The following is a 13,669-nucleotide window of genomic DNA, read 5'->3' as shown; positions in this document are numbered from 1 at the left end:
GCCGGCTTTTCCTCCACGTTCACTGTTACTTCATCCCACTGGTGTGTGCTTCATCACGGACATCACTGTCCAGCCACAAGCATAGTCCTGTCTACCTTGGCCCTTCCTCCATCTGTCCCTCCCTCACGCCACACCACAAAGAACCACCTGACCGCTCACAGCAGTCCTGGTGCCGTGACTCCAAGTCCTGCAGGCAGGAAACAGCTTCACCCTGCTGCTGATTGTTCTCTGAAGCATGCAGCCACTTGCTTGTCACTCTTTTTTTTTTTTAATTAATTTATTCATATTACATCTCAATGGTTATCCCCTCCCTTGTGTCCTCCCATTCCTCCCTCTCTCCCATTTTCCCCTTACTCCTCTCCCCTATGACTGTGACTGAGGGGGACTTCCTCCCCCTGTATATGCTCATAGGGTATCAAGTCTCTTCTTGGTGGCACTCAGAGGAAGGATAGCAGGCTACCAAGAAGAGACTTGCTTGTCACTCTTAAGATTCACTTTAAGCCTGTTTATATAGGAAGCCCTCCTGATTTTGTCTCCTTTCTTCCAGGTCACTGCTGGACTGCCTCTTCCCAAGGCTTACACAGAAGAGGTAACCACAATTATTTCTTAGCACTTGTCCTAGAAAACCACACCCCAAATCAGCATGTCTTAATCTGGAAAACAATGGAGGGGGGCCAGTCAGTCCCACCCAGGGCTGTTCCTTGGGATGTAGAAGGCAAAGCCTAAAGCGCACTGGAAATCCGCTGGGCTTGGTGGCACAGGCCTTTAGTCCTAGCACTGGGGAGGCAGAGACGGGTGAATCTCTGTGAGTCTAAGGACAGCGAGGGAGGGCTGTTACACAGAGGATCCCTGTCTCAGAAAAACAGAAAAAGAAAAAAAGCACTGAGGAGATCTGGCCACGAAGAATGTCAGGAAGCCATGCCCTAGAACAGTAGTAGGCAGTTTCACTCCAAGGGAGCACAGCTGTATCCCGGCGCTTGTTACTATTTGTTACTCTAGCCCCTTAAGTGCTGGGATTAGAAGTATGCACCCCATACCCAGCTAGAGAGACTCCTTTGAGATTGTTACAACTACTTCCGGAGCGTTGCTGGCATCTGATATGTAGAAGCCAGGGATGGTTGTTAAACAGCTGAGGGTGTTGTAGGGCACCCCCACCCCCATTAATAAAAATGACAGTAGTGCTGGAGGTAAGAAGCCCCCCCACCCCGTGGTGATGCACATCTTGGGAGGGAGAGGAGAGTTCAAGGCCAGCCTGGTCTACAAAGTGAGTCCAGGACAGCCAGGGCTACACAGAGAAACCCTGGAGGAGGAAGAGGAGGAAGGGGGTGGGGAGAAGCAGCCCAGCCCTAGACTGATGGACATTTCTTTCCTTAGTTGTTTTTCCTGCATTGAATAAGTCCTAAATACCATTCAAACCAAGCAAGAAGAGAGCGCTAGAAATAGCCTTTGTCTCTGCAAACCAAGACACTGAGATAGAGCCACTACATGCCCTGGTTGAGTTTGGAGGCACATGTCCCATAAGTGGATTGGGCAAGAGCTCAAAGAACAGTTCTGGGCTCCTTTTTTTTTTTTTTTCTTTTTTTCTTTTTTTCTTCCTTCTTCACACTGATATCATTTACCATCAAAGAAACATCCCCAGGGCCACGGTGAGTGGTTACATAACAGACAGGCCCTGAGATAAGATGCAGGGTCATCCACTGTCACTGCTGATTCAATGTTGCCTTTTGGACACTCTTCCGTCACAGTCAGTACAGGGTCAGCGTGCAACCCCCAAATGAAGTTTGCAAAATTGACTGGAAAAAAAAAAAGATGGTTGGTTCCTTGAGTCTGCCTGTCTTCTGCATGTGATTTGCCTTTTATGGTCATCTGTGTGATTCATGCGTGGGAGGGGAATTCACAGCTCTGGCCCTCCTGCTACCCCACAGCCTTTCCCGTGTCTAATTACAGTGACTGCCCCGAACTGGCCCAGCTGGTGTCTTCATTTAAGAACTTCAACTTATTTAAAAACTGTTCTCAATCGGACTTATGTATTAATTGCTTTTTATGTGACTAGAGGTAAAAACAATTAGAGTGCTCTTTAGACCATCAGATTACAGTTAAATTAGGGGGGGAATCCGAAGCAGTGGTTGTGAAATCCTGCTTGTTTTCTGCCTTTGGCCTTCACTTTCCCTGCTGTTTTAGGCATCTAAACACCAAGAAGTAACAGTCCTAGGTTTCCCTTATGTTCCACCGTGTTACTATGAAGACAACTATGTTTTTATCCATTTATTGGTTTTTCTTCATGTGGTCTCACTTTACAGTGACCTGGAACTTACTCTGTAGCGCTCACAGATGCACACTCTTGCCTCTTCTTTCTGAGTGCTGAAATTAAAGGTGTGTGCCACTACACCTGGCCATATTTTTTACTTTTAAAAATACTGATACTTTGAAATGACAGGTTTTGGTTGTTTTGTCTTGATGGGTTGTTATTGTTGTTGTTGATTTGGTGCTGGGATCAGACCCAGGGTCTCATGCATATTACCGGGAAGCCCTATCCGCTTAGGTGCATTTTAAATGATTTGTCCTTCCTTGTTTTTGGTTTGGTTTTTTGAGACAGTGTTTCTCTGTGTAGCCCTGGATATGCCCTTTCTTTACATAAAGAAAATTAGTCAGGCGTGGTGGCACAAGCCTTTAATCCCAGAAGCAGAGGCAGGCAGATCTCTGTGAGTTATAGGCCAGCCTGGTCTACAAAACGAGTCCAGGACAGCCAAGGCTACACAGAGAAACCCTGTCTCAGAAAAAAGAAAAAAAAATAGACACTATAAGAATGTAAAAGAAGCCGATGTGGTGGTGCATGCCTGTAATCCCAGCACTTGGGAAGCAGAGGCTGGCAGATGGCTGTGTGTTCGAGGCCAGCCTGGTCTACAATGCGAATCCAGGATAGCCAAGGCCACACAGAAACCCTGTCTCAAAAAACAAAAACAAAGCAAAGCAAAAAAAAAGAATGTAAAAGAAATGGAATTCCTTTAACAATTAGTACAATTCTCATGACTAGGGAAGTCTCTCAGTTGCTAGTATGATTGCCAAGCACATAGAAATCTTCAGGTTTAGTCCTTGCTGCTGCACAAGGCCAGTCAAGCACACAAGGAAGTGAGGGACACCTGCAAAGTGGATGCAGTAGAATGAGAAATCCAAGTCCTCCTTGAAGATACAGCAAGTGTGAGGCGAGCCTGGGCAACATGAGACCCTATGTCCATCCACCTGGATCTAGCTAGTTACATTTTTGGGACATGCCTGGTAGAAGGAGAGAACCAACCCCTGCAAAGTGACCTTTGACCTCCACACTCATGCCATGACACAGGCCAGAGGGCACTCACACAGAGACAAACAAATAAGTATCATTTAAAAATAACCCTGAAGAAGAAGATGTGCCTTAGAGCTAGAGGTACCGGCTGTTGTGAGCTGCCTGACTTGGGTACTGAATCCAGACTCATTTCCTGTAGAAGAACAGGAAGGAGTACTCTTAACCACTGAGCTGTCAGTGCAGCCTGGTACTGGGGTTTAAATAGTATTTGCCTTATTTTGTTAGCCTTGGGACGGCTCATGGCTGAGTTCATTAAATGTCCTTTTGGGCTCCAGTCCTATGCTGGCTTCTGTCTTGTGAGCAAATGGTTTGCTCAGTGCTCAGGAATCTCACTGTTTTGCAACATAGGAGTTAATTTGATGCTGTTACAAGTTGTCACAAGTTGTAGATCTGATTTTTTTGTTTGTTTGTTTTTTGTTTTACCAGACAGAGTTTCTCTATGTAACCTTGGCTGTCCTAGACTTACTTTGTAGACCAGGCTGCCCTTGAACTCACAACAATTCTCTTGCCTCTGCTTCCCAAGTGCTGGGATTAAAGGTGTGCACCACCACGCCCAGCCTTGTAGATCTAATTTAGAGGCATCAAACTCATCCCCTTCAAATGACAAAGCAGCCATTACTAGGTTGCATAATGGTGTTCCATACCCCATAATGGTTTCAAGGTACTGAGAGATAGCATGGCTTTGCTCCTGTACTAGAGACAGGAGTCCCTTTTCCTTCCTCTGTCAGCAGCATTGTGAAATGTGCCCTCCAGTTGGCCCATCTTGCTCTCTCTCACTGTGGATGTCTTCTGGCTCAAAAACACACTTTCCATCCATCCATCCATCCATCCATCCATCCATCCATCCATTCATTTGAGACAAGGATTCACTGTATACCTGGGCGAATCTTGGCTTCTCTATCCTCCAGCTCAGCCTTCTGAGTGCTGGGATTACAGGTGTGCTTGCCATGCCAGGGGACAGTCTCTGTCTTAAAAGGAGGCGATGGCTGTTTCAAGTCCGCTTGCTTTGACCTTACAGGTTTTTTTCTGTTTTACAGGACTTGGACCTAGTTGAAAAGGGCTTCAGTAACTTGAGGAAACAAATAGAAAATGCTAGAATGTTTGGAGTGCCTGTAGTCGTGGCCATGAACGCATTCAAGTAAGTGCAAAGTACATTGAAAGGAGGAACGTAGAAAGAGCCAGAAAATAGCTCCCGTAGCGAGTTGTGCAGTGTCGCTTTTAACTTCATTTTGTTCTTCGTGTACTGATGTTGGTTACTGCTTGTGGTTTAGCCGGTGACGTGGCAGGCACCATATATGTCACAGCAGACTCACTCCCTCACCACTGAGGTCCGGAAATCAGAATTGCTTCGGGGGGGGGGGGGGGGCAGGTCTCCTCTACTGAGCAATGGGAGGAAGGCACAAGCTTGACAAGAAATGTTCTTTTCAGTTGCCCCAAGGTCTTTTGGGCTAACAGAAGAACATAGCCTGCAGTGTTTCTTTATTCGTTGGGGTCAGGTGGGATGTTATGCTGAGAGAGTTGAGTGCATTGGGCTAGCAGTGTTCATGCAAGAGCTGTGTGGGTTGTTTGGCACTTTAGCCCTGTTTAGGGTTTCCCAATAATGCACTCACGGCAGGGGAATGGGAAGCAGCAATTTCTAAAGGTAGTATTTACTGATACCCAGTGGTGTGCTGGGAATGTTCCAGATGCTTTACACGCATTGCCATCTAAGCGTCATAATATCCCAGGGCAACACTGCTGTGATTTTTTTTTTCCATTTTGTCCTTATGGGAGCCAAGTAAGTACAGATGAAGTAACTGGCCAAAGGTCTCCCAACTAGTTGGTTATAGAGCTGAGCTTAAAAGCAGGCAGGATTAAGTAGTGTCTATTTTTCCAGGTGGCAATCCAAATGGGCTTTAGTAGCATAAGCAAGACCTATTGTCCCCTCCCCAGCCATCTTCCATCCTTTAACACAAAGCCTTCCTGTACAGGACAGATACAGACGCCGAACTGGACCTCATTGGCCGCCTCTCCAGAGAACACGGGGCTTTCGATGCTGTCAAATGCACCCACTGGGCAGAGGGGGGCCAGGGAGCCTTAGCCCTGGCTCAGGCTGTCCAGAGAGCATCACAAGCCCCCAGCAATTTCCAGCTCCTCTATGACCTTGAGGTGGGTTACTTGCCCTGTGCAAACAGAAGAGAGACAGAATGAAGTCTGTGTAAAAATGCCGCAGTGTGGGGCTTGTGTATAGTTAGTAGCATTTACCTTGTGAGTCTGATTCCCTTAAGAGTGAGTCACCCCAACCACAACCTGGACTCTGAGCTCAGGACATCTGTCTTGCAAATACAGATGACCTTACCCCCTAACTTTGCAAAGCTTACATTATGTATGCCCCTTTGCGGGTGGAGCCAGCCATGTAACGCATAGCATGGAAGCCTTTCCCTAGGGCCTCAGCCTAGTGTAGTAAGAAATTGACAAGGGACAGGCTATGTCTGGCTCTGGAAATTTTTCTGACCACTTCTCAAGAATAGAACAAAGAAGAGTGCTCCCGAGCACACTTCCTAGTGAGCTATTAACTCAAGTTCAGAGAAACCCAGGTGCCAAAACCACAGCGCTTCCACAAGCTTTGTCATGGTCTCCATCTCTGAGTCAGGTGGATTGCATCTGTCCCGTGACACACTGCAGCTAGCTCAGAGAAGGCTGTGTTTCCTATGTTTTGGGATATGTACCCCCAGGTCATTCTGCTTGTCTTCCCGAGGCTACTTTTGGGCTTGGTATTTCAAAGACAATCAGAAACTTTGGGAAATGGCCACCAAAAAGGGTGGAGCCTGGAATAGATGGCTCAGTGTCTAAAGCATCTGCCACACAACCCTGAGGACCTGAGTTCAGATCCCCAACACCACAGCAGAGCCAGGCATGGTGACATGCACACGGAGCCCCGGTGCTGCAGACGTGCGCATGTCTAGAATTGTCAGTCAGTGTAGCCAAAGCAATGAGCTGCAGGTTCATGAGAGACACCCTGACTCAAAGAAACAAGGTGAGGAGGGAAGGAGGAAAGATATTGGAAGATACAGAGGCTTCCTCTGTTCTCTGAGCATGTGAACATACGCATGCACACACAAGCAACACTTCTGTTGATAATGACATTTGCCTGTTGAGCTTTGGTTTTGTAAATGGGTTTGAAATGTCGTCAAATAGTCACCCTCCTAGAAAATGCCATAAATACAAATGCCCACAAATGAAAAGTACTTGTAGGGCCCCTCTCCAAGCCACTCTCCACAGTCAGGAGCCCCAGACCCTGAGGGCTAGCAGGTGACCTGAAAAAGCGAAAGAACAAGGGTTTTATAACCCATTTCTCCTGTCTCAGTTCTGGCAAACAGGAGGCTGCCACGTTTTGTATTATTCGGCGTCTGCGAGTCTTAAATCACCCCACAACCAAAGTGGTTTTACTTCCAAAGCGCTAAATGTGCCTTGGCATTTAACAAGCTCCAATTATAAGATGCATGTGAGCGTCATCTGCATTTTTTGCAAGCCGCTACTGAAAGTGTCCATTTTATAAAGCTCCCTCAGAAATGGCCACTTTTTAGTAAAAAAGTAAAGTTTGCATTTTATGGGCAGAATGTTGCTCTTTTCAAAATCTACCCAATATATTCAGTTAGCCTCAATTGCTAAGGAGGAGAAAGCCCAATAAGTATAGTGTTTGCATATATGTGTGTACATCTGCATATCTATATGTATATATAGACAATAACTTTACATCTGTGAGATGTTTTCCACTTAGCCAAACCTGGAACTTTATATTAAATGGTTCTGGGATGGCAAGATAGCTCATCACGTAAAGGCAAACCTGACGTGCTGAGTTTAACCACCAGAGCCCACGTTATTGAAGGAGAGAACTGACTCCCGTAAGTTGTCCTCTGGTCCCCGCACAGGAGCAATGGGAAATGCGTGCCCACGTGCTTATATACATGCAATAAATAAGTAAGGTGGGTTTTGTTTTTGTCTTTTGGTTTCCAAGACAGTGTTTCTCTATGTGACCATGGCTGTCCTGGAACCTGCATTGAACTCACAGAGATCCACCTGCCTCTGCCTCCTGAGTGCTGGTGCCGCCACCACTGCTCCACTAGTGTTTGTTTGTTGTTGTAATGATAAGGAAATGTCTCTAACCCTGGGCTGGGGGCATGGCTTTGGGGTAGAGTGTTTATCTAGAATATGTGAGACCCTGGGTTTTATCCCCACCACCTCCAATAATCAAATGAGTTAAATGTTTATGACCAAAAAACCCACCTTGTTATCAACACACCTGAGGCACATAAACTGTATCGTGTCGCTTTGGGGCACACTGGTTTGGAATGTCCTTGCTGAGAGTCCTTGTGTGTGTCCAGTCACAGTCCCCTTCTCTTTTGTGTATCAGCTCCCAGTTGAGGATAAAATCAGGATCATTGCCCAGAAGATCTACGGGGCAGATGACATTGAATTGCTCCCTGAAGCACAGAACAAAGCAGAAATCTACACAAAGCAGGTAGGTACCTGAGCTCCAAACCCTGACCTCTCCCAGCCTTGTGACCACCTACACTCCCCCACTCCAGAAAGCAGCCTCCTCAGAGCCTCCTGACGCTAGTGCTGGCCAGATGAACTTCGTTGCATCGTCAGTGTTTCCTTTGTCTCAGCCCTATTCCCTTTTTCCCTTCCCAGGGCTTTGGGAATCTACCCATCTGCATGGCCAAAACACACTTGTCCTTGTCTCACAACCCAGAGCAAAAAGGTGTACCCACTGGCTTCGTTCTGCCCATCCGGGACATCCGTGCCAGCGTTGGGGCTGGTTTTCTGTACCCTTTAGTGGGAACGGTAAGTGGAACCCGTTCATTGCTTCTCCTGTCAAAGGTGTCACTCACACTGTCACAAAGTGCCAGGTTGCCATAGTCGAGGAGAAAGTTGTAATTGGGCCTATCCTGATTGATCCTGGTCTTGATATGGACCATTTGATAATAAAGCTACACCAGCTTCTACTAATAAGACTGTTTTCCCAGGGGCACTTTGCTCCTGATTGAATCCAGAATGAGTCTAATCAGGCTCAGATGATGCCAGCATTCACTCTGCTCTCGGTGAACCTGGCTTCAGCATCCACTGATTCAGTTGTCTTGGCATTGAGAAAAGGAGTTGGGTGTGTGGCACACACCTGTAATCCCAGCACCTAAGATGCAGAGGCAGGAAGGCTGTTGCCAGTTTGAGGCCAGCGTGGTCTACATAGTGGGTTCCAGGTCAGCCAGGGCTACATAGTGAGACCCTGTCTCAAACAAAACCAGCTCTCCCTAGGAGACGCAGTATCCACTTCTGGGTACATCTTACGTGCTGGTACTCTTTGAGAAGTCTACCACCCATGTGCCTTTCTCTCGGCTTAGCCTCTCCTTTTCCTTTTAATCCTCTTGCTTAGGCATGTATTAAAGCATCTTTAATAAAAATCTCTAATTTGAGTGAGGCGTGGTGGCACACACCTTTAATCCCAGCACTCGGGAGGCAGAGGCAGGCGGATCACTGTGAGTTCGAGGCCAGCCTGGTCTACAAAGCTAGTCCAGGACAGCCAAGGCTACACAGAGAGACCTTGTCTTGGTGGGGGCGGTGGGGATCTCGAACTCAGTTTCCAAAACAAAATTGCTATGAGGAAAAAAAAAATGTGTCCATGTTGAATAAGTATAGGTATGTCATTTTCTTTTTCTTTTTTTTTTTTTTTTTTTGGTTTTTCGAGACAGGGTTTCTCTGTGTAGCCGTGGCTGTCCTGGACTCACTTTGTCTGTCAAGGGCTAGAATTGCAAATACATGCCAACATGCCTGCTGGCTTAATCTTTTGTCTCTCTCTTTTTTTTTTTTAATCGTTTATTAAAGAAAAAGTTTTATTATAGATTTAAATATGGACATTAACAGAAAAACAGACTAGGAAGAGAGTAGTAGTATACTGCTAATCCCACCAGGTGATAATAAGACCACTACCATAATTTTGTGCCACATTTGAAACAAGCTTTAATTTAATAATGACTAGGATCATGGACCCTTGCCAGGTCGATTCCTGGGCCATCATCCGTCGTCGTCTCCACCCCACCCCTGCCCTCCAAAAAGTGGTGACAAGTGACATTTTGCACTTAAAAAGGCAACCCCATAAGGCCACCACATATCCCATCAGGTTCAATGAGGGCCAAGCACATCCTGACATATTTGCTGCTTGAGAACCTCCGCCTACATGTGATCAAGCACATAGACGTGGTTGCTGCCTCCGATAAAAAACAGCCTCCAGCATCTCAGGAAGTTTCTGTCCTTGGGCAAGGGGCTCTCAGGTTAGGGACATTTTTGTTTCATGGGTCTCTTAGGCACGGTAATTAAAACACAAATTAGGCTGTATGTAACAATGCCTATCTCAGGTTTTCTAAGAAAGTCATCTTAATTATTTTTAGTAGTTGCATTCTAATTCCTGGGGTCTGTGGATGTAACTCAGTGGCTGAGCACACAAGGGTGTGCATGGGAGCATGCGTGTGTGTGCATGCAAGCATGCATGTGTGTGTGTGCAAGCATGCGTGCTGCTTTAGAATAGAATGGCTTTTCAGAGTTTTACATCTAGGTTTGCATGTACGTATACAAGCCATCCCTTGTTTTTTTCTGCTTATCAGTGACTCATGATTACAGGGATATCTCTTTGTCTTTGAGAAAAAGTAAAAGTACTGAAAATCTTCCTCAATGCCACTCTAAGATCATCTCCAGAATTTTCTGCCAGCACACACATGCATATCTGGGTCAGTGGTGTCCATCCGTTGCACTCATAATGCTGTCTGCTGGGTTGTTCTACCTCTGAGGACTGGTTCTTCCCTTTCCCTGGTTTGTCCCTACACCCATCCTTTCTCTCCATCTTACAGAATGCTTTCACAGCAGCAAGTTGTCCAATCCATATACTGTGCCTCAGAGAGTACTGATTGGTGCTCAGACATCAAGACTAGGCTCTTCTCAAATATTGATGTTTTGTGTTACAGAAAGTGACTCGTCTATTTTATGACATTTTTATAGTGAAGTTTTATAGTGAAATTCAGTCTAAGCTGTCTTTCTTTCTGGGTCTTGTCTGGAGTGTGTGTGTATATATTCATTATCTAGGCAATACCACATTTTTCAGTTACAAGCCGTGCAAATAAGCAGATAAGTGGCAGAGCCAAATCTTCAAAAAAGAAGCAAGCACAAATATAGCACAGAAGCTTCAAGATTAGCTTTGGAAAGCCCTGAAATCAGTAAGAATAGAGACCGTGAGACCATCCAGGCTGTATACAGAAATGCCTTCTTGGCCCGAGTTAAAGGATGCGGATCGTGATGCCAAGTCGCTGCACCAGAAATCACATGGGCTTCTTTGCAAGACCCACTGAAGGAAAAGTTCAAAACCAACACCAGGGCTATGCCTCTTTTTGGCTGCTTTGTTTAGCTCTTTTGAGAGATGGTTTTGCTAGGTAGCCCTGGTTTGTGTTGAACTCACTGTGTGCCTCAGCCTGCTCTGAAACTCTCAACAGTCCTGCCTTGTCCTCCCCAGTGCTGCAATTACAGGGTGTGCGCCCCCTTCCTTTTGTCTTGTGAAGCACAGCTGAGGCAGTGCCCCTCCACTTCTCCAGTGCCTGCCAATGCAGGACACAGGTGGGACCGTGCTCCCCTGCCACGTCAGCTACAGCTGCTCCATGTAAGAGCAGGCTGAGGCCTGTCCTGTGGCTGGAAGAGGGGCTTGAGGGTCTCTTGTTGGCTTCATATCAAGATCAATGACTGGGCTTTTAATGTGTAACACACACACACACATGCACCCCATTTGTTGATGACTATGTCTTCTTCTGTGGCTGCTGCAAGGTTCAATGGGGAAGGTAAATGCTCATTAAAGTGTGTGCACATGCGCCACAGTGAGATAGTAGAGTTCAGAGGATGTCTTGTAGCAGTTAATTCCAGCCTTCCACCCCATGGGTCCCAGCAATCAAACTTAGGTTGGCAGGCTTGGCAGCAAACGCCTTTACCCACTGAGCCATCTTGCTGGTCTCTTAAGTTCACTTGTAATGCTGTTTTACCTCTTAGATGAGTACAATGCCTGGACTCCCTACCCGGCCCTGTTTTTATGATATTGATTTGGACCCTGAAACGGAACAGGTGAATGGATTGTTTTAAACAGGTGAGCTATTCCTGGGCGAGGGTTTTCTTGTTTGCTTTTATTTTTAAATCACATGTATTTGTTTGCTTGTTTCATAGCACCGGGGAGGGAGGCGTGCATGGGGTGTGTTGAGGTCAAAGGAGCTGATATTCTTCCACAGCATGGATCCTGGGTTTTCAAGCTTGGTAGCAAATGCCTTTACCATCTCTCCTGCCCTGCAAGACGTCTGTTTTTATGTTTTTCACTTTGTAGCTTATGAATTCTAAGGGTCAAACTGCATCTACAAGCATTCAAATTCTAGTGATTTCCAAATTTTTCTCTCCAGATTTCATTAAGAAGAGGTAGTCAGGAAAGATAATCATGAATAAAATATTTGTCCTTCAGTCTGGAAGGGTAGGGCTCGGTGCAGGGAGAAGGGTACAGCCTAGCCACCATGGAGGCCCACAGGAGCAGCCCAAAGGCCGCTGCATACCTTGAAAAGACAGAAGCTAGGCGATGGTGGTGCACACCTTTATGTGAGGCGGAGGCAGGCGGATCTCTTAAGTTCAAGGCCAGCATGGTCTACAGAGTGAGTTCCAGGAGAGCCAGGACTACACACAGAAACCCTGCCTTGAAAACCTTAAAAAAAAAAAAGAAGAAGAAGAAAGAAAGGAAAAAGAAAGACAGGCAAGTGTTGGGCTGCCATGTAATTGATGGTGAAGCGCGTACTCAGCCTGTGTGTGAGCCACGTTCAGTCCCCAGGAAAGCACACCCATACACGCACAGAGACACGGTCGGTAATCCTCAAAGCAAGGAAGAGAACAACCATTTCTGAAGTTCTCAGACCCTCTGTAATGGGGCCCCGGGCACTAGGCACAGTGACACATGCAATTCAGATCTCAAGAATGTCAAGCAGGAAAGTCCTCAGCATTCCTCTCCAAGGAAGAAAAAAACAGCCTGTCGGTAGAAGAATGAGCTGTGGACCCTGCCTCTGCTGTAGCAGCGAGAGCCATGGACCGAGAAGGGAGCAGAGTGGCTGTCTTATCAGCGATAAGGAGCTTTTAGATGACAGAGGAATGTCCCCAAGTGTGTGAGGGAAAGATAACTTTCATCCTGTGTTTACCCCTGGCCAAATCTGCCAAGGTATTTTCAGGGTCACCACCCCCGCTTCTCCTAGGAAGTTATTTTAACCGTGTCGTACACTCCAGCAAAATGCGGAAGTAGACCAAGAAAAGGGGAACTGGATTTGGACAAGTAGTGAAGGGGATCTGACACGAGCACAAGGCTGAGTTTCAGATCTAGTGGGGGGTGCAGATGATGGGGGATCTGGGAGACTGGGGTGTTGCAGAGTAATAGAAAAGCAAGCCTGCCCAGGAACGTGAGGGTCCAGGTGACAGGTTGTGGTGTTCATGCTAACCATAAGGGTTAAGATGAGAGCAGCCTGGTGGAGAGAAACACTTCCTGCAGAGGGGGAATGTGCCAAGGGACATGTTCCGGCTCCCTGCTTTTCCTGGCACTGTGTTTACTCACACAACCATCATGTGTGGATTGTCTTCAAGTTGACCCTGGAAGACCTGCCCAGGGGGGAGGGTGTAAGTGTGGACAGTTTTGAGATGCAGCTGGAGAATGATGGCGTGTGGAAGCAAAGAGGAAAACCATGGTGCCTAGAGAAAACACTGATCCATTCATTCTGCTTTTCTTTCCAGGTCACCCATCTTCAAGAGGCTACTTTGTCTGGCCAGTGTCTGTTCAGGCCCACTGAGGAAGTGTGCAGGAAGTCTGCCCCTGCCCTGAAGAGCACCAGAAATAGTGGGAGTTCCCCTAAAGCCTTTTACAGCCTTCGTTCACAGCACCATGTATAAATTAACATAAATCATGTCTATTTACTTAGTGAAAGTCCACAGAATAAATGGAATAATTTTGCTATCTTGGTGTTGAAACGTAAATTGCGACATTGACCAGCCTAGATAAAAGAGTAAAATGGCTGCCATCATCCAATGGGCACATGGGGGTGGGGGTGGGGACTAAAGAAGCGAGCTGCAGGAGGCACCTCGTGATCTGTTGTCTGGGATGTGGGGGTGCACTCATAACTCAGGAGGCCTGAAAGGGTGGGGGTGGGAATGGGGTACAGATGTTTACTTTCCTATTTTATACCTTCCTGTCTGGCAGACTTCCCCAGAGGAAGCGCTGCTTGTATGATGCTTATCTTGACA

At 46.6% G+C, this 13,669-nt stretch overlaps 1 protein-coding gene across 1 annotated transcript in view; it reads left to right on the top strand.

Moving 5' to 3' along the window:
- MTHFD1 (methylenetetrahydrofolate dehydrogenase, cyclohydrolase and formyltetrahydrofolate synthetase 1) overlaps positions 1 to 13,382 on the top strand; it is a 61,724-nt gene extending 48,342 nt beyond the window's left edge. Inside the window, exons 22-28 of the mRNA XM_084791620.1 lie at positions 548 to 589; positions 4,381 to 4,481; positions 5,314 to 5,491; positions 7,737 to 7,844; positions 8,018 to 8,170; positions 11,405 to 11,498; positions 13,163 to 13,382. Of these exons, the coding sequence (XP_084647746.1) occupies positions 548 to 589; positions 4,381 to 4,481; positions 5,314 to 5,491; positions 7,737 to 7,844; positions 8,018 to 8,170; positions 11,405 to 11,494 (672 nt within the window). The 3' untranslated portion in view covers positions 11,495 to 11,498; positions 13,163 to 13,382. The remainder of the gene's footprint in view (positions 1 to 547; positions 590 to 4,380; positions 4,482 to 5,313; positions 5,492 to 7,736; positions 7,845 to 8,017; positions 8,171 to 11,404; positions 11,499 to 13,162) is intronic.
- Positions 13,383 to 13,669: the final 287 nt, after the last annotated feature.

This window comes from Acomys minous (assembly GCF_964271855.1).
Source record: "Acomys minous genome assembly, chromosome: 8".
Classification (NCBI taxonomy): domain Eukaryota; kingdom Metazoa; phylum Chordata; class Mammalia; order Rodentia; family Muridae; genus Acomys; species Acomys minous.
Note: the sequence above shows the minus strand (reverse complement) of the source record. Positions and strands in the feature narration are given on the sequence as shown.